This window comes from Pieris napi, chromosome 4, assembly GCF_905475465.1.
Source record: "Pieris napi chromosome 4, ilPieNapi1.2, whole genome shotgun sequence".
Classification (NCBI taxonomy): Eukaryota; Metazoa; Arthropoda; class Insecta; order Lepidoptera; family Pieridae; genus Pieris; species Pieris napi.
Window position 1 is genome coordinate 9,119,684 of NC_062237.1, and position 22,473 is coordinate 9,142,156.

Genomic DNA, 22,473 nt, shown 5'->3' on the forward strand with positions numbered 1-22,473 from the left:
TTCTGCCGGCACTCCCGGAGTGCAACCCGTTTTTTTTATATTGAATATAGATGTATTAACAGTTATAGTATGGTTAAATTGTTTTATAGAAAAGAAGTTACAATTATTATTTCCACAGAAATAATCGTCTCGCACTAACAATTCTCTTTTAAAGTCTCCGCAGTGAGGCTATGGCTATTATGTATAGGCTATTCACTTCCTGTCCCTATCCGCTTAGATCCTTCTCTATCTACCTTTCAATATCTACCGTACAAGCATTATCCATCTGAACTAACTAAAAATATCGTGATTCATGTGTCCTTTTTCATGTGCCTTTTAATTGTCTACATATGTTAAAATTGCTTTGTTTTGTCCATTCTTATATATTGGTAGTTTTAAGCCTGGATGATATGACTAGCAGTTTCCGTTTTTTAAACGCGTTGGGGATTTAGGTTTGATAGCCTTAATCCCGTGTGAGTCAGATTCATACAGATTAAACCGCTTTTTCATATACGATGTATATCTGTTCGACCCGTAACTAAACTACATAAATATTTATTAATTCCTACTCCTAGCTAACTTCAATCACATAAAAATAATTATACTTAAGTTATAGCCAAAGATGGAATACATAATATATAATAAAAGGTTCCAAAATTTATGAAACTTAAGAAGAAAACTTCAATAAAATACATTATTAAATCTAAGTCGTCTTCAAGTATATTAACCATTTAGGTCACCTGTTTTTTAAATGTTTAAGGTGTAAATGTAAAATATAAATGAATAAATAATTACCTGTATTATATCGCCATAATTTCCACCATTCGCAGTAAAGTTGAGGAAGCATATGAAGGGCAGATGATCTTCTCTCGGTCTTCGTACTTCGAGCTCATAAGTGCGGCCTACGTCACCCATGTACGTTCTGTTACACGCTGAAAAAACATAATCATTAGTATCATATTGTTTAGTATCTAAAACTTTTGTATACTGTCTTTTTTATGTTAGGTGGCAAACGGGCAGGAGGCTCACCTGATGTTAAGTGATACCGCCGCCCATGGACACTCGCACTGCCAAGTCGAAGAAATTAACAATGTTAATGAAACGAATTTTTGTTTCTTTACTTTAGCGTATCAATTCTACACGAAGTTACACAGTTTATATTTTAATATTTGCAGAGCCACTTATATTTTTATTTTATATTTATTTATTTATTTATTTATTTATTTGTAAACCTACAGCTAACATAAATTATATACAATTACAAACAGTTACATTAAAAATATAGCCAAATATGGAATACATAATAATACAATTAACTACAAAATGGTTCAAGAATTTATAAAAGGGAACAAACAAACAAAAACTATTCAATACATTTATCTAGGTACTACCTAATTTGGTTGTGTTGTATGATGGTGTAAAAGTGAGGGTAAGTACGTGAAGGTGTGTATGTGGGGTATGCTCATGATGCAGGTGATTTTGCGCTATGGATATTCTTAATACTTCTTTTAATCATATTCCGCGACAGCTTAAACAGGTCGAGGCTTAAATATTGGTCGTTGTATGTCCGGGCTGCGCGATACAAAACTGAGTTCCTTGCATAGTTAGTGTTAATGTGAGGAACATGGAACAAAGCACGATTACGAGTCTGGTAGGCAGGAACAAGGAAGGGCAATTTTTCTAGAAGGGAGCTACAATTAATTTTATTTGAGATGATGTCATGTAGTAGCAATAAATCATATTGTTTTCGTCGAGAGTCTAAAGTATTAATTTTAAAATGTTCACACGCGTCATTATATGTATTAAACTTATTGTAAGTCTTATAGGAGATAAATTTTATGAAGTCTTTTTGGATCTTTTCAATTTTTTCTTTGTGTACAGTGTAACTAGGTGACCAAACCGAGCAACCATATTCGAGAATACTTCTTACGTACGTATAGTATAGCACTTTCATACAGTCGACATCATGAAAATGTTCACTAACACGTCTTACAAAACCAAGCTGCTTATAGGCCTTGTCAACTATTGTGTCAATATGGTTATTATACGTCATTTTATAGTCTAACCATATACCTAAGTCACGAACACAATCTACTTCTTTTACAGATTTGTTATTAATATGATAGCTAAAGTTAAATTTGTTTTTTTTTCTGGTGATAGTATATATATAGTTTAGTTTATTTTCTACCAATTTGATAAAACGTTGTACACACTACACAACTAACCTACCTTTAATTTTCTCGCTAAGTGAATTGTATCTTTGAACCGAATCTTATACATATAACTATAATATATAACTTGTAATTATAATAGTCATAATAATTTCTTTAATGAGTGGCGAAATAAAATAAATTACGTGTTTTCATAAGGCGCATCGCTTGTGTTCTCCGTTTCGCCATGAATTTGTTTGTAGTTTTTATCGACATCAATACACTGTTTATTTTAAAATCATTCGTCTATTTCCCTCTAATTGAATTGACGCTTTCGTGAAATGAGAGAGATTAAGATCTTTAAATACTTAAATAGGTCACTCCTTAATTTTAAATGTATTAGGTTAGTTTTTAAATTACGATAACAAACGATATTTTTATTACTAATAGAAGAGTATTTGAAAATCAAAATAGACAAACATGGCCGCTTTCAAATATAACGGAAATGACAAGAAAAAATATTAAAGCATAGAGAACAATAGACTAGGAGCGATGTTTTTACAACCTTTTCAAAGGCCTTTTTTTGTCCACTGACAGCCACATTAAGTACACAGCAAGGAGTGTTCACTCCGTCACGGACGTTATTGTTCATTGTAATTCCTTTTAGTTTTTGTAAGCCTAAACGGCTTTTATTACCAATTTGGAAATTTTAGAATATTGTAGTACAAATGTATAGTGGTCCAATTAGTACTAATAAGTGTGTTCAAGCGGTCATCCTTCTTTTTTGTGTGGAATTCTCGTGTAGAACATATAAAAAAATAAAGATAAGAAATCTTATGCATGATACATTTATATAATAATGTTAAACATTGTTTGACTTTTGTAAGTAGTCTAGCCATAAATACTGATACATAAAAACTTTTCTTTTTTTCAACTTTTTAATTATTTTGAACTTGGAACACGTTTTATATTTTAAAAACTTCTTTCAATTTTGCGCCATTGTTTTCGTATTCATTATCAAATTACAATATTCCATATTTTCACAATATGGAATATTGTAATTTGATAGGAGTGTTAAAGAAAATAGGATTGCAGTAATCGCCTTTAAACTTCAAAAGGTTGGTATCAATCGTATGTTCGTATATCGTACTATCAACAGATATATACAGAGAGTTATCAACAGATCGGGGCGGCCGCATGCTGTTAGAACTACAAAGGCTGTTAATGCTGCTATCGCGAGAAATGCAGATTCTCGCTGGGACTCTGTCGGGTATTATAAAACAAGACCTGACGCTCGGTGCTTATCGTCGATATACAGGTAATGCCCTAAATCAACGAATTAAAGAGAGTGGATTTAACGATTAATAGGTAAATAGATTAATGATCAAAACATCTTCTGTCGCGATACGCAGGTGAAAAGCACAGACATATTCTCTTTACAGATAAAAAAAAGGGTACTTATGTACGCGCGTAAAAAGTTATACTTCTTTGGCATTATTAAAAATAGTTTTTGATTGCATGTAAATAATTAATTACAGTTAAATAATCAAAGACTGGAAAAGGAGTCATTATAGTCAATAAAGTTCAGTTTACATTTGAAAAATTAAATAAATCAATATTTATTATTATTCTCTTACATTAAGTGTAGCATAAATTCTATTATTATTCGAATGTTGTTTTTAAATTATGTCCAATGCCGTAGCATCTTCCGTGGGCAACTTCATTCTGTTAATTATGTGTCACGGTGCGCGCGCATCGTAAAATTTCACTCTCATCAATTTTTCATAACGCGTCTAAAGAAGTATAACTTCAAAAAATTCACGATTGAAGTACACTACAATAAGCAAAATGATAAAGTGTACGCTCACAGTTCTAAAGAAGCTGCTCAAGTGGTCGGAAAGGTACAACGTGATCATCATCCTGCGTCAGTGATGGTTTGGTGGGGCGTGTCAAGGAGTCACAAAACTGCATTTTTGTGAAAACGGAGTGAAATCTTCAGCCAAAGAGTATCAAGATACAGTCTTGGATCATGTTGTGAAACCTCTCAGCAATACACATTTTAAAAATATACCGTGGACTTTCCAGCAGAATTCTGTACCTGGTCATAACCTACCCAAGCCTGGCTTGTCACCAACGTTCCAGACTTTATAAGAGCTGAAGACTGGCTCTCATTTAGCCCAGACCTCAACCCTTTAGACTTCAAATTATGGTCAATGTGGCCTGCTCTAAACGACACGGCGACATTGAGTCTCTTAAAAAATCTTTGGAGCGAGCAGTGGAGAAATTTCCCTTGGAAATAGTGCGTAAATCCATAGATTCGTAGCCAAATAGATTAAAGGCCTGTATAAAATCCAAAGGTGGCCATTTCGAATAGAATATTTTTTAATTTTTGCTAAGACTTTAATAACTATGTAGGTATAAATTAAAATAAAACATTACTTCATTAAAAAATAAATGTATTTTCATTTGTAACAGAACTTATGGCTGGACTAGGTACATTGTACATACGTATACATAAAGAACAATAAGGTAGGAATATAACAAAGCAAAAGAATATGTAGAATACTACTACTAATAAAAGTAAATTGTGCAACTTTGCCAAAACGAGGTGCTGAAAATGCCCACCGAGTAATTTTTTATCACAGTTTTATTGTAATGCCGAACCCATTAAGCATAGTTATACGAGTATATGTTGCAAATAGTAATATGTTATTATTATATTTAGGTTTGTTACTCTACATTGAACGGAGATTCTATCCCATACTTGCATATTATATACGTATGTACGTATACACATGTTCATATATTGTTAATGATGTTTAATATGTACATACTGTATATGTTACTTAATAAACAAGTAGGTAAGCTACCTTTGTAAAAGCGCAAAATTCTCACTGTCATATTAAAAATTAACGGGCACTCCCGGGTAAGCTAGGGAATATAGTGACAAATAACACAGTTTTAATTGAAGAGTACAGAAGCTGCTAGCTTGTAACTGAAAGGTAACTTACCACTTTTTACAAATTCAAAAAATTCAAAATCATTTATTCATATAGGTAACACAATGTACACTTATGAACGTCAAAAAAAAATATATGAACTGCTTCTAATTTTACATTATTGCCAGTTCTCAAATCAAGGGCGAACGGAAGAGAAGAACTGGCAATAAACTCTCCCCCACTTTTAATCGCCAATATTTTTGTTTTACACAACATTTGTAAGGAGCTGTAACCATAACACCATGTTCCACATCTTCAATAATAAATAATTGTTAACTATTAAATTGCATTAATTACATAGGAAAAATATTAGTTTTATTATTGAATTGATTTTTGTTGTTGATTTCATGACAAAGCATGTCAACATGACATAAAGTTTGTTTTACAAGCGCTATTTATAACACACACAAAAAAGTCTCACGTGACTGTAGGGTGTTCACGTGTTAAAACGTCGCCTAATTGACAAATAGTTTAAACAAATGCAGAATAAAACCTATACAAAGTTGAAATTTCACTTGAATTATCGTCTGACAGTTATAAGAATCACATCAGCAACCAATCTTAATTTCCTGTAATAAAACACTTTCGAATACGCACGGTACGGTTTAAGGAATACAATAACATATACACCTTGATATAGACGTAATCTAAACATTTAACGTAAAACACTTTTAACTGCTACAAGTTAAAACGCTATTTCCTAAAGAGTGCGACAAATTAACACCTTATAAAATGGTTCAGGGTTTTTTGTTAATTGCAGCTATATTTCGGGTAAAAGCCTCGTACGAGCGAGGCTTTAAGTTACCTTAATTAAATACGGTTGAACGCCTTTGAATATAAATTTGGTAATTCACATATAACCTGCACTTCAATCTCATCCCCGTAGATTTAGGATAAAAATCTTAATATGTATAAATTACGTGTCACGTTGTCCGCTATGGATTCCTAAACTACTTGACCGATTTCAATCAAATTTGCACACCGTGTGCAGTTAGATCTTATTTAAAAGATAGGATAGCTTAAATCTTAATTTATACCCACAATATTATTTTATTGCAAATTATTTGATTAATATTTGACTGTCACAATTCTAACAGATGGCGCTGTGTTGAAAGTACCAACGTTTTACATAAGCTTTTAATGGCATAGCCACCAAAAAAGCATGGTGGTCCCCATGACTAGTGTTCTCCTACTGCTTCCCTTGAACAGTTTACTACTTTGTAATATAACAAAAACCTTTGCCACAGCAACGCTTGGCCGATCTGGTAGTTTGCTTTAATATAAAGATATAGCTATTTATTTCACAAGTTAAAATGTAGAAATTCTGTATATAATTCCCATTTAACAGCAGAAAATTCTATCATGATCTACAGTTTTGCAGAAAACTTTACTTGAATCACTGGTTAACAATTTTTAATTTACATGACTGGTAAAATAGATGAATATTGTTTAATCTATAACGTAAATAAAGATAAATTTGTCTTTGACGTTATCTATTTTTCGAAGAGACTTAGAAAATAAACAATACAGTTTTCCCGAGTTTAACTTTTGATGGTTAAAAATATATGTAAAACTATATATATCATGATATACATCGCAGTAGCTACTAAAATACGAAAAAGATTTTTTTCCTTGAAATAAAATATCACCTTTTGATCTGAAGGAAAAATGTACCCAAAGGAATTGCTGAATTGCAAGAACCGAGAATAATCTAGCTCTATCTTTGTCGAGTCTTTTGAAGACAATTATATCCGACCATTCGTAAAAACGTATTTCAAAGTGAGAAACTGAGGCACTTTAATTAGGTGCTTAATATGCTTTGTTGATCTAAAAATAAATATAGTAATTTCGGATACAATTTAAGGTTTCAGAGGATTCTTACTTTGTCATGTTTAATGTTGAATGAACATTAAAAAAAACTGTTTTTGGATATATTACATTATTTACTTAACTTGACAAGCAGCAGTCTTTCACCGTTGTATTTGTTGAAGAACAATATTAGATACTCAATTAGTTGTGGAAAACTAAAATTGAGATACTAGCGCAATATTAAGTTTCAAATATACCTACTAATATTTCCTAACATTCCCTTAGTCGAAGAAACAAGATTCAAGATGTCCATAATGGCACTACAAACTTTTAGTTCCGGGACTCAGATCTCCCAGATCTGTTTTGTAATCTTTTGTTTTTTATTATTAGGCAAGTAAGGCAAGCTTTCTGGACTTAACCCACGCCATAGTGGGTCTAATGCATGCCGGGTTCTCACGATGATGTTACAAGCGAGTATTAAATACGCACTGTTAGTCTATGGAATGTAAATTTGGTGCCTTCAGCAATTATTATAGAATACATTACTTATTTTCTATGTTATATCTGGTATCTATGATTTGCTCTGTGTAATATAATTAAGCTTACTTCCTTTTTCGCCATTGTCTGGTTAACATTAAAATATAATTAACAGTGATTAATAAAATACTCGTTTCATTTAACAGGTTATGGGCCCAGACCACCTGATTTTATTTAAAAAAACAAAATAGTTAAAGTGAAAAGTGCGAAATTGAGTTCAGTATAACCTCAAAACTCGCCACGCGTTTTTTTCAATATTCTTCATCAGCAAAAAAAATGTCTTCAAATAATACGATGGCACTGATTGAAAAGCTGACGGGAAGAGAAAACTATCCTACGTGGAGATTTGCAGTGCAAACCTACCTCGAACATGAGGAATTATGGAGTTGTGTCACCGCGAAAGACAATGAAGCAATTGATCCCAAACTTAACACAAAAGCGAAGTCGAAAATTATCTTATTAGTACATCCCATCAACTATGTACATATACAAGAAGCCAAAACAGCTAAAGAAGTTTGGAATAATTTAGCCAAAGCTTTCGATGACAAAGGTTTGACACGCCGAGTTGGTCTGTTGAGAGATCTGATCAATACAACACTTGAAAATTGTCTGAACATTGAAGATTATGTTAACAAGATCATGACCACTGCTCACAAGTTAAGAAACATTGGTTTTGAAGTCGATGATGAATGGCTTGGGACTTTATTACTTGCCGGTTTACCAGAAATGTATCAACCAATGATCATGGCACTTGAAAGCTCTGGTGTGACAATTACAGCTGATTCTGTGAAGACTAAGCTTCTGCAAGAAGTAAGAAGCTCTGAGTCTAGTGCATTGTATGTCAAAAGTAAGGGAAATCAGTTTGTCAAACAAGCTCAAGATAAAAACAAAACAAGTAAAGGTCCAAGGTGCTATGTGTGCAATCAATATGGGCATATAAGCAAATATTGCCGAAGTAAGAAAAAGGAACAGAAGTCTAAGGAGAACACAGATTCTGGGTATGTTGCTGTGTTATCTGCAACAATAAACAACGACAATAATTGGTATATTGATTCTGGAGCATCAATGCATATGACAATGAATCGTAACTTGATTTACGATGAAATTACACCTCCAATTTCCACAATAAGAGTAGCTAATGACAAGAAGCTAGTTGTGAAGGCCTGTGGAAAGGTAAATCTTAATGTTGTCAATACACAAGGTAAGTTGGAAACTATCAAGGTACAGAATGTTCTCTATATTCCTGAATTGGCTACGAATCTTCTCTCTGTCAGTCAGATAATAAATAGTGGCTGTCAAGTACAATTTGACAAACAAGGTTGTAAAATTTTGAATAAAACAAACAAGCAAGTTGCAGCTGGTAAAATGATAAATAATATGTACAGGCTAAATACACATAGTATTCCAGCATACATATCTGCTTCAACAGAAAATGATGACTTCTACTTATGGCATCAGCATATGGGTCATTTGAACTACACTGACCTGAAGAAGCTGGAGACCTGTGCTGAAGGTGTGCAAATGTCCCTGAGCAGTAATGTGACCTGTATCTCCTGTATAGAAGGTAAACAAACAAGCTTGCCATTCAAAAGTGAAGGTTTCCGAGCAACAAAATTGCTAGAACTTGTTCACTCCGACGTATGCGGGCCCATGGAAGTGAAGTCACTCGGAAATGCAAGGTATTTTCTTACCTTTACTGATGATTATTCTAGAAAAGTGACTGTTTTCATTTTAAAATCAAAGTCTGAATGTCTTAATAAATTTAAAGAATACAAATGTCTTGTAGAGAACCAACTTGACACTAAAATTAAAGTATTAAGAACCGATAATGGAACTGAGTATATAAATAATGATTTTACTGAATTTTTGAAGTCATCCGGCGTACAACATCAAACATCAATTCCATACACGCCTCAACAAAATGGCTTATCTGAACGTATGAACAGGACACTGCTTGAAAAAGCCAGATGTATGTTAATCAATGCTAACTTACAGAAAAACTTGTGGGCTGAAGCAATAATGACAGCAGCATACATAGTGAACCGTTCACCTACACGAGCACTAAATTATATAACACCTGAGGAGATGTGGAGTGGAAGGAAACCTGATGTAAGTCACATGAAAATATTTGGTTGTTATGCAATGGCTCAAATACCTAAAGAGAAAATTAAGAAATGGGACTCTAAATCACAGAAACTTATTTTTGTTGGTTATTGTGAAAATAGTAAAGGATATAGATTATTAGATTCCAAAACAAAAAATGTTATAAAAAGTAGAAATGTAATTTTCCTAGAGAATAGTATAACAAGAAATGTGGTTCCTCTCTCATTGTCAGAATCAGAAAATAAAGAATCAGATTATGTAATTGAAAGTTTTTCAAACCGTGAAGATAACACCACAGATTTGTCGTCTCATACACCCGTGGATCACAGCGATGGTTCTGATGACCCTGAGTATGTACCGGAGATGTCAGTGAAGTATCCTCAGAGTTCTAATATTACACTTCGTCCTCGAAATAAAATTAATAAGAACACAGAACCTAAGACTTACCTATGCTCAAGTAATGTACCACTCTCTGTCACACCACAAACATATGCAGAAGCATTGTCATCAAAAGACTCTAACTTGTGGATGAAGTCGATTGAAGAAGAGCTGAAATCACATAGTGATAATGGTACATGGCAGTTAGTAGAACAGCCACCTGAAGCTAGAGTTATAGGATGTAAATGGGTGTTTCGTATAAAGGATGAAACTGAGGGACTAAGGTACAAAGCAAGGCTATGCGCTAAAGGATTCACACAGAAAAGCGGTATTGACTATACTGAGACATTTGCACCAACTGTCAGGTATGACTCAATTCGCTTACTTTTATCTGTTGCTGCAGAACAGAAAATGTCAATGATACAATTTGATATTAAAACTGCATTTTTATATGGTGAGTTGAAAGAACAGATTTACATGACGCCGCCAGAGGGCCTTACTGTTAAAAAAGATATTGTATGCAAGCTCAAGAAATCTTTGTATGGCTTAAAACAATCACCTAGGTGTTGGAATGCTAAATTTGATAATGTTTTAAAGAAATATGGTTTTAAGAACAGTCATGCTGACAGATGTGTTTATGTGGGCTGCATCAATGGTATTAAAATATATTTATTACTGTATGTGGACGATGGCTTGTTACTGTCTACAGATGCCTCTGCTCTTACTCAAGTAATAAATGACTTAAAGAAAGAATTTGATATAAAGATTTGTAAATCATTACATTTTATAGGAATGCATATAGAAAGATGTGATGATTATATATTTGTGCATCAAAGTACATACATTGAAGAGATGCTGAAAAGATTTAACATGTGTGATACCAATACTAATAGCATTCCTGCTGATCCGCATGTTACTTTGGTAAAAAGCACAAGTATTTAAAAGAAACAAAACATTTTGGACTCTGTTTCAGATCAACTCAAAGTAAAATACTTGAATGTTACTCTGATGCCGACTATGCCAATGATCCTGACACCAGAAGGTCTATCACTGGTTACATCTTCATGAAAAATGGAGCAGCAGTGACGTGGAGCACTCAACGACAATCGACCGTCGCTCTGTCTACCACTGAGGCAGAGTTTATGGCATCCTGCTGTGCTACAAAAGAAGCTCTCTGGGTTCGGCAGTTAATGCTTGATATTAACGAATATAAACAGAGTTGTATTAATCTTCATATAGATAATCAAAGTGCTATTTGTTTGATCAAGAATAATGATTTTCATAAACGATGTAAACATATTGATATTAAGTATAACTTTGTAAAAGAAAAATACGCACAAAAATTGATAGATTTGAAATATGTTAGTACTAATAGTCAGTTAGCTGATATATTTACAAAAGCTCTATGTAAAGTAAAATTTCAATATTTCTGAGAGAAACTTGTGATTGAGAAACCAAAAATGTAAAGCTATCATATTACTGTGTTGCTCAAGTATGTTTATATAAAGTTTTATAACTAAGCTATTTAATGTTTGGTTTTCATTTGTAAGCTTTAATAGAAGGCTCAAATTTAGTAGGAGTGTTAGTCTATGGAATGTAAATTTGGTGCCTTCAGCAATTATTATAGAATACATTACTTATTGTCTATGTTATATCTGGTATCTATGATTTGCTCTGTGTAATATAATTAAGCTTACTTCCTTTTTCGCCATTGTCTGGTTAACATTAAAATATAATTAACAGTGATTAATAAAATACTCGTTTCATTTAACACGCACATAGAAAAATTTATTGGTTCAATCCAACTGGGGATCGAATCTTCATCCTCAGGGATGAGAGTCACACACAGAAACCACTAGGTCTTAACAGCACTAGCACAAATATTTTTTATTTTATTATATGAATATTGATAAACAAAAGTTTAATATTTTGAATCATAAACAATTTTGGAAGTTTCCGTTTTCAGGAAATTTGCTTAACAACAATCTTTTCACCCTTATAATGATGCTAAAATTGCCTTGATATGATTTTTATTATGAATATAATACTGATCTCTTGAAAAGTCAAGTGGTACGCTATTGAAGTTTGAAATCAAATCGTGTAATCACCAATTATATTTTCACGACTCACCAATTATATATGAAGGATTAGTGAGTTTTACACAACTAAAAATTAGCACCCAAAAATCAAAACAAAAAATGACATTACGGAGTGCCCTTTCTCATTCTTTTGTTTTTTTTTTTTTTCAAAAATTAAATGATGATCGAATAAACATTATGAAACAGTAGCTGTACTCTGAGACATTTAGTAAGAATTAACGGTTTCTTAGTGATAGTTTAAGTAACTTTCTTCTAGTTAAATATTAAATTATAATTATTAATCTAGCATTAATTCAAGTAACGAGCGATAACAATTTTTTTTAAATCCTATGACACCTAACATAATTTAACAATAAACATTGTGTAGTTTTCAGTCAAATGTAATTATTTCCGCTGCGGCCACCATATTTTATAATTATGCTAATTTACACACGAATAAATGATTTATTCGTTTACCACAAAACATTCAAATATCTCTTTAACATAATTAAATATTTCATATGTGTTTAATATGTATACCTATTATGGGAAAAACTATGCAATACTTAAATATTATCGTGATTGAAACGTGTAGGTACATTTTACATTACATTTGTACAATACATTTGTACATTATACATTAATCATTATAGGTGAATAGTATTAAGATAATTCAAATAAAAAGCTTTTGTATATAAACATAAATTTATCAACATTCGTAGGTCTGTGACAACCTTGGTAACGTGTTGAAGTAGAGATAGCAATCACTATCGTTATTGTGAGTTACGTACTAGGGCTGATGTCTTAAGGTCTCGTACGACCAGTTTCATTTCGGAACACCGTACGTCTGTTCTTTCCAAATAATTTTATTTAATAATAAATCAAAAGGGTATATGTTAGGTAGTTGTGACTAACCTATACATTTCAAGATTATACGCGTAGTATACAACCTTAAAGTAAGATGTAGCCGTAATATTAAACATTGTTAAAAATTTAGAGTTTAAAGACAATTTTATACTAATTATATTTACATTACAGCCATTAGAAATAATAATGTTTTAATTGTATAACACTAGTGAAGAAATAAAAGCTACTAAGTATATGGGTAAAGCTTCAATATTTTTGCGTCTTTTTACTTGATACTTTTTCTTCATATGTGAGAATTATTATTATTACTAAGCCTTTATTGCTGACACTTAGTATAATATACATAAACACTTGTTTTAGTTAGATAACCTAACATAATCTAATACATCAGATGTGCCGGTTTTGGTGATCAGCGTGTCCTGTGACACATAAGCCTCTTTCTGCTGCTTCCATTATCTTCTAATGTTATCTCTTCTTGTCAATAAGAGCATGTGAGGATAAGTCTACTGTTAATAATTATTTTTTATCATAGATCTTAAATGATACATTAGAAATTAACTCAACCACGAGAAGCTAATAAAGTTAATCGTAACAATCATTGAATGCAGTTCATTATACTATTAAATAAAAACACATTTGTCGTGTTAAGGGTAAGGTAATATTAAAAAAAGCTTAAATGAGTGGTCACAAAAATTCCAATCGCCAAGGGAACCCGGAAACTTTTAGGTGCAAGGAGAGGAGAATCCTGTTCCGAAACTATAAGATCCTTTCAGGTGAATCAAAGGAGACGTCCAGAGAATAAAAAGGCGAACGGGAATGGGTGTGCTCCAACATTCCCGGCACGTTTCTCAAAATTTTCTCGAGTACAACTTTATATCCTCTTGGGAAAAATTTGATAGTATTTTCTTCTTCTGCTTTTTGTTTATTTGACATCTCATAACTTAATTTGTTTAGTATTTTAAAAAAGTTTATATATTAAATGATACAAATATACACTAGATCACACTTTTCAATTTACACCATCAATTTAAGTTCTATTATAAATTACAAGTTTTTGTTCAATTGATTTCACAAAATTTTCTCTGCCTCGTGCTTTCTAAAATCAGTCGTTAAGCAATCGCGCATTTTATTTCGTAGTGAGTTACGCAATTCCTAAGATATAAAGTTTATACGACGATTAGAGATAATTTAAAGGTCGCAGTTAAACCATATTATTAACACGATTGAGTACGCAAATTTATCACCCTTGTCATTCAGTTATGATATAAAACACTGAAAATTTTTCAATACTTTCCAATATTGTAATATCTATCAGTTATCATTTTTTAGGTTCCTTTGCTGTATTTTGTAATTTTTAGTCTTGTAATGTTTATCAATGCAAACTTATTACTAACTACTACTACACTATATCCTTGAAATCCCGTGTCATAACTCCTCCTTTCTTGACGAGTCCTTTAAGGTCTCTGCAGTTAGGCTATGGAATTCACTTCCAGTCCCTATTCGCTAAGCTCCTTCTCTATCTTGCTTTAAATTTCTTCTGTACAAACATTACCTGTCCACATTGTATCCCTAACTTTAATAATACCCACTAACTGACGTGAGATTGATCTTAAATTAAATTATAATGATTCATGTGCACTTTTTATTATTAGGTATTAATTTTTTTCATGTGTCCTTTATTAGTTTGTTTTTTGTTCCTGTTTAGTTTCTTTTTCTCAACAACTATATGTAATACATGTATTTTTGCTCTTCTTGCCTACCTTATGTAATTTAATACTTAATTTTTTCTCGCTCGAAAGCGATAAGGCCGCCAGTTGCTCTCTTTTTTATTTAATTATGTCAATTGTACTATATTTATGTATATGCAACGAAGTGTTAATAAATAAATAAATAATTATATAATATATTATAAGCATTAAGTTTGTGAACGCCGTGCACGTCTATTATCGAGGCAATACTTTTTTATGTGTGTGTTGGTGCGGCTATATCTTAATTTAAACCCTTTCTTCAATTCCAGCTTATCTTACAGTTACTAAATACAGAGGTAACTAATTACTTACGTGTGCAGGCCTTCGGCTCGTCGCTTTTATCTCCACAATCGTCTTCGCCATTGCAGTATTTATCTAAGGATATACACTGGCCCGTATCACAAAGTAATTCACTAAGTCTACACGGAGTTGCCGCTCCAATGTTTCTAGGTAATTTTGCTTTTCGAACTGCACTCATTTCAGTTATTATTTCGATATTGTCTTCAATGAATTCGTCACTCAAGTCCTGGGGACTGCACAGTTGAAGCGATAGTAAAACGATTATGAATAAAATAGTTCTATTATTTAGAAAGTTGAGGTGCTTTTCGAAACACATTTTGCGGGCGCTTCTGTCACAACATGGCTTTCCTATGGATTGAAAGTACCTGAAACAAAAATATTATACTATTATAAACTAAATAATTTTCATTCAAGTTGAAAAAGGGTGATGCTATGCGTCGGTTCTATACCTTTAAACAAAATAGTGATGAAGATTTGGGTCATTTGGTTTGAGAACATGTAACTAAGTTATTACAATATCTACATCCATTTCGCCGATTGAGCATCTTAGTAAAGTTACTAATCGTCGATGATTCAAGTCGTTCAACGTTGAATATGGTCACGTGGAAAGAGCTAATGCTGGGGAGCTCCCACACACAGATGAGAAAAGTACTCCATGTGGTGGTAGAAAAATATACTTTCTGTATAGATATATCTTATATTAACAATGATCAATTAATCACATAAAAAATTTATCTTCCCCATTTGAATACATGTGACCACTTTAATATTGTACTAATTAGTGTTAAAAATTCGCATTGAAAATAAAGATTAACTATCAAAGTATTACGATTTAATGGAACATAACAAAGAAAATCTTTATTAAAAAAGCAACTCCAATTTCGGAAACAATTTAAAATCCATTACAAAGATTCATTCACTCCTTACGCCTATAGTGAACGTGTGAAAACTGACATCAAAAAACGTTGCAGAATCTCATCTGTAGACAGAATGGAATTTTTCATAAACCTGTAATGAAACTTGCTCTTCATCAAACAAAAAAAGCCTTTGAAATATGCAGCAGGGTGTGAAAATTAAGCGCGCAAAAAATTATAATTTACACAGCGATCTGCAAACAATACTTTATTTATATTTCTGTTCTCGTCAGTATTCCTATTGAATGATAATTATTAATATTAAGAGTAAGTAATAATCAAACTTTAGATACTTTAAAATCAGTGACGCTACAACCTCTTTAGGTCTAGGCCTCAGACTTCTGATTCTGTTTCATGATCATTTTTTAATCTAATAGGCAAGTAGGTGATCAGCCTCCAGTGCCTGAGACACGCGGTCGACTTTTTTGGGTCTAAGACATGTCTGTTTCCTCACGATGTTTTCCTTTACCGTTCGAGCGAATGTTAAATGCGCACATCGAAAGAAAGTCCATTGGTGCACAGCCGAGATCGCACCTACGACCTCAGGAATGAGAGTCGCACGCTGAAGCCACTAAGCCAACACTGCTCTTTAGATACTTTATCTATATTAATATAATAATAATCAAGTGGCGTTACGACCCGCAAGGGCCTCATAGCCTAGCGGTCTTATTAAGTGGCAGCTAGGTGAGGGGTACCGGGTTCGATTCCCGGTTCGAGAGCAAGTTTTAATTTAATTTAAATTTGTTCTCGGCCTTTGGGAAGGTTGTGCGGTACCGGGCGAGTGCTTAAACCGTACATAAAGGGCATGGTCGAATTTCTAAGGCAAGCAGTGAGTATGCTACCTAAGAAAGGAGACTGTGAAGGTTTAGAACGTAGCAATACGTTCTAAGCCGAGGATGGTAATTACAGTGGTCAGTAATTCAACATCTCTTTTTTTTTTTTTACCTCAGTCATTATATATTACATGTTAAAAAAGGTCTACTAATAGAAATAAACTCGTGTGTCGTACAAATGCTTTTCTAGGGATGCACTTGATACAATTTAAACGCGTCGTTAATTTATCAGGGTATTAATTTATAATTAGATAAAATTAAATTTGCATTAGAAGCAATACATCCAAGTTAATCATCATGTGTTGGAAAATTACCTCGTTCAAAATTAACTTTTCCATTAACCGTGAGTTCCAATATTGTATCGCGGCTCGACTTATGTAGGCTTATGGAGGTTTTACGAAATTGTATTTATTATCTTTGTTTTGCAGACATCTATGTTTATATTTTAAACTCATACTTAAGAGTTATTAAGGTTATATATTTGTTAACTTTCATAAATTTATATATTACTAGCTGATCCGGCAAACGTCGTTTTGCCATGTATATAAATGATAATAAAAAATAGGGGTTGATCGTAGAGGGGTGAAAATTAGGGGTTGTATGTATTTTTTAATGCTGTATCATAAAAAAATAAAGAATAAAATTTAACTAAAATTAAAAAAAAAAATTTAGGGCTCTTAAACCCTTAACATATAGGGGGATGAAAAATAGATGTTGTCCGATTCTCAGACATACCCAATATGCACACAAAATTTCATGAGAATCGGTCGAGCCGTTTCGGAGGAGTTTAACCACAAACATCGCGACACGAGAATTTTATATATTAGATTATGCATAGTTAATTAGGTATAGGCTGTTTCCATAGTTGGGCCAATATTTTTAATCTATGTCAATGTTTCGTAAGTTGTTAAATCCAAACATATCCGCATTGTGTTCGTCCTTTGTTAGTTCAGCAATGTAAGCTTGAAAAGGTAAACAAGCTCACCGTCACATTGGTTAGTATATTTTTCACAGCTTTGTATAAAGTCCCGTAATGGGACAATTCTGTTCATTTTTAAAAACCCAAATACATATGTTTCTGTGTCAAAAAATAGTGTCGTGAATTGAACCATGTACTTTCGGCATATACACAAACTAAGCAAGAATAAATTTGAGCCTACTTTTAGGTAAATACGTCAAAAGTCGCAAAAAAGTTGTTTGTTTAGTAAATATATATTTCTATACAAATTTATTATTTTGTTAAATAGTCGTAGCATTTTAAGTAGTTAGTAAGTATTTTAATAGCTAATAGTAACTTATTATGTATAATAAGTTACATAATATTGTAATAATATGTACTTTTTGTTGGAACTTGCATAACCAGTGCTTTTGACAGTCGCCTCATTTGACGAGATTGTGTCGAGTCAATGGCTTGAACAAAATTATAACGCTAACTTAACGAGCGAAATTAGGACGAAATTCAGTGGATATTATAAGAGTGTTCATACTAAATTCCTTTTAACTATACTAAATTACTACGTTTATACAAATTTTAATAATATCTACTTATACAAAAGTATGTAAGCATTATTAACACAAAAAGTGTAAGACGTTTTGTTTTATGAATTTGTAGTAAATCAAGCGGAAAATAATTAACATGCTAATATTTATAAGTTAAAATGCATTAAATAAAGCAGATATATAAATATTAGTTTACCTACCCACTTTACTTTTAAGAATTTTGAGTGTGCGTAAGATTCTAAACACAAAAATAAAAAAAATACACTTGTCAAGCTACTAAAGTTTATAAATAAATCGAGGGACATTCGACGCACAAGTATTGTTCTACTAGTCATGTTATCTAAAGTAATTAATTATTTAAAGAATATTTCGGCTCTTTGTTAAATCTCGTGCGCACATTGAAAATTTACTTTTTACAGACTACAATATAACATAGATTATGAATTAATTGTTATTTAATATGCAACGTTTTAGTAAATAATTTTAGTTGTACCAAGAATACAACTGATTCACCTTCTTTATAAAAAGTGTATGTGATCGCTACAGACTGATTTTCATAAATAAGGAATACTGTTACTTTTCGTTTTATTTCTCGCTCTCTTCTTCTTTAACGATGGTATATCTAATATATAAAATTCTTGTGTCGCGGTGTTTGTAGTTAAACTCCTCCGAAACGGCTTGACCGATTCTCATGAAATTTTGTGAGCATATTGGGTATGTCTGAGAATCGGACTACATCTATTAAATGTTAAGGGTAATTTTTTTTATTTTTAGATGAAATTAAAAAAATTTTTATGAGACAGCATTAAAAAATACATACAACCTCTAATTTTCACCCCTCTACGATCAACCCCGTTTACCAGGTCAGCTAGTAATTTATAAAAACACAGATATCAATTCAGATCTATTACATTGCGGTGTAAAATGGAGAGTCTCTCCGTGAGGTTGTATTTAAATATACTCGCGTAACTCAAATACCATGTGAATATAAAGTAACCTTTATTAGTAATTACTGCATTATAAGCATTGTGATTAAAATCAGGCATCGTTCCAAAAACAGCAGTGAAATTAAAATTGTCGCGCCGCGGTAATTAATCCCGTACATAACTAACGACTCTTAACGATACCCTGTTCATATGAAGCCAAAAAGTGCCTCCACGAAATTAGTTTGCAGTGGCAACATTTGGGCAATATTATGTCAGCTTCTCTACGTGAGATAGTCAGTGTTAGACAGGAAGCTTTAATGGACGTCAATTTTGTATAAATATTAGGTAAAGGGTAGTGTTATATTATTTTAGGGGCTAAACATAGTCTAAAGATAGTGTGTCCGATCATTCTTGGATGTTTTCCACAAAAAATTTTTTTTATCAAATAACTGTGTTCATGGTATTTTATTCATTTTCCCATATAAAATTTTCTAAATATTTATTACATATAGAAAGCAGTATTAGTAGTATTACAGCGTCGAAATCTCAGCGCCAGAAGTTGTGAGTTTGAACCCAGGCGTTGCACTAATTGATTATTTTATAAATAAGCTCGAACGAAGGAAAGGCCCATCAGAACTTCCTCATAAAGAATACAATTGACATCCAAAGCCAAACATAGTTGTAGCTTTTATCATCAGCCACGTAGCTTAGTCATAACTATGCTAGATAATAAATGCGATGAAAATATAATTTCTAGCCATTTTTTTAGTACCACTAAGAACGATTCTGTGGCCGTTCCTACACAAGTTTGTTTAACAATAAATATTAAGCCCTGACATATTTCAGTATATTCTATATTGAAATAACTTAAGACGAAAAAAAAACACACAATTGTGAGTGTTAGGGATGATAACTTTTATAAAAATAGGAAAGATAAGACTGATAAATATATATAATTCGATAATTATAATTATATATAATTCCTATCAGTACAAAACACGCAGAAATAACTCACAAAATAATAATTAAAAAATAAAATAAAAACTGCTGAAAATTATATGTTCGTCTAACCGTAAAAAAGAGGCAGTGGGAAAAATTATACATTACCGTCAAAAAATTAGTAAAAAAAGTATCTAAGGGTTACGAACAGTAAATACAGTTTCACTAAATGTTACGACACCTTTAATACATTGTTACAAATACAAAACCAAAACGTTAAGCTAAAAAAGCGAACTATTCTAGAACTGAACTTCTAGTATTTTTGACCAGTATCAATATCGCCTTGTGTCAGAATTATGCTGATCTTCGTAACCGTCAATGCAATACGTATCTGCAACGGTTTTATGATAGAATTGCAAATTTAAACCCTTTGTAAGCATTTCAGATTCGGAAACACAAATTCGCTTTTACGGTCATTTGCATGCTGTGTCGCAGTTGCGGCGATTCCCAAATTGTTCAAGTGCTATACATTACCAAACAGAATTATATGCATCAACTCAGTCATTATATCCATCATGATTCTGATTGAGAAATTTGAATTTCGAATGGATTTTAACATTGGAATCTTTTAAATATTTTAGGTTATCTCTGGACTTGAAAAACTATTATAAATGTCAGAAACGACACGTGTCAATTAACAAATAACTAATCTTTCTGTCAAGAACAATACTATATTTATATATTCAATTCAAAAAACTTTTATGATTTATTTTTATTGAAAACAATAAAATATTCTTATATTCTAAAAAGGGGTTTTGCAGTATCTATACATTTTTTATAGACGGCGTTGAAAGATTAAAACAATAGTTGAGTTTAAAATTTTCTATTAAACAAGCATGTTTTTATTACAATACCCCCAAAGGGACAGACATTTTTGAATATTCATTTTTAAACCTTTCCGTGGCTCTGCACTGAAACCATTATTACACCGAGAATCAAACCTAGGTTTACTGGGTTATATAACATAGGCGTTAACTACCGACTGGCTTGGTTAGTTAACAATTTTCTTTTATTAAAGAAAATTAACAAACATAATAAGGAGAACCAACAAACCCCGGTTGGCAAACATAAACGATCGACCCCCGTAAGTGGAGCAATTCATTTCACCCTTGGTAACATGTGTGCATCATAAATAATTCGCACCTGTAACCTAGTGCCTTGATTAAAGAAACTTCATATAAATTATGTTAATTAACATCGGAAATATAAGGGATATTCAACAGGTCTAACTTTAACATCTCAACAAATTTATACGGTTTTTTTCTTGATGCCAACCAATAAGAGTGCCGCAATTAAAGGCAAATTTTTCCTTGCACATCACAAACGATCCTTAGTTAATTAGTATGTCACCAATTTACTATTATTATTTCTATCTCATCTTTTGGCTACATTATATGGTAGTTCTTTTTATTTATTGTTAAGAGCAGGTGGTAACTAACTACGTTCATAAATGTGTTGTTAATAAAATAAAGTATCTATAGTGTAATTCAGTATCGAACTGTTATATACATCTCTGTAGAGAATACTGCTGAGTGCTCTCATCTCACGCTTTCGCCAGATCATAAATTTATAATAAAATGTAACACATAATAAATATTATTGAGTTAAGTTCAATTTCATCATCCGTCGCGGTAACACATTCGGCTTAATTTCAATGTATTGTAAGGAATTATTTCATCATTAAATTTAATTATAATTGAAATAAACTTCTTTTTTTAAAACCCTAAAATAAAGGGCAGTTCTTACAGAACGCAAGCTAATAATAATAATCATGGGCGCTACAACCTTTTTAGATCTGGGCCTTAGATTTCTGTATCTGTTTCATGATCATTTGGTAAATTATTAGGCAAGTAGGTGATCAGCCTTCTGTGCCTGACGCACGCCGTTGACTTTTTGGGTCTAAGGCAAGGTTTCCTCACGATGTTTTCCTTCTCCATTGGAGCGAATGTTAAATGCGCACATAGAAAGAAAGTCCATTGGTGCACAGCCGGGGATCGAACCAACGACCTCATGGATGATAGATGAGGTCGCACTCTGAAGCCACTAGGCCAACACTGCTCAAGAACGCAGGCTAGTACGAATTAATTAACTGTTTCTAATGCTTATAAAAGAGCTACAGCTAATACCTTCAAGAAAGCCTAAACCCATAATCAACGGATTGAGTCAATCCTATGAGGTGGATTAAGTAATTAAATAAGTATTTAAAATGTTTCTGAAAACTGAAACTAAGACAGCGAAGGCTTAAAGCTGTAGCGTAATTATTTGCTGTAATTATTTTGTAACTATGTACATTTGTATATAGTTACAAAATAATTTTTGTACCTCATTTAAGAAAAAACCTATTTTTAAAAAG

General features: G+C 32.3%; 1 protein-coding gene across 1 annotated transcript in view; it reads right to left on the reverse strand.

Moving 5' to 3' along the window:
- The window catches only part of LOC125048694, a 68,986-nt gene that overhangs the window by 25,943 nt on the left and 20,570 nt on the right, over window positions 1-22,473 (reverse strand). The window contains exons 2-3 of the mRNA XM_047647522.1: window positions 14,961-15,313; window positions 775-911 (exon numbers count right to left, since the gene is read on the reverse strand). Of these exons, the coding sequence (XP_047503478.1) occupies window positions 775-911; window positions 14,961-15,264 (441 nt within the window). The 5' untranslated portion in view covers window positions 15,265-15,313. The remainder of the gene's footprint in view (window positions 1-774; window positions 912-14,960; window positions 15,314-22,473) is intronic.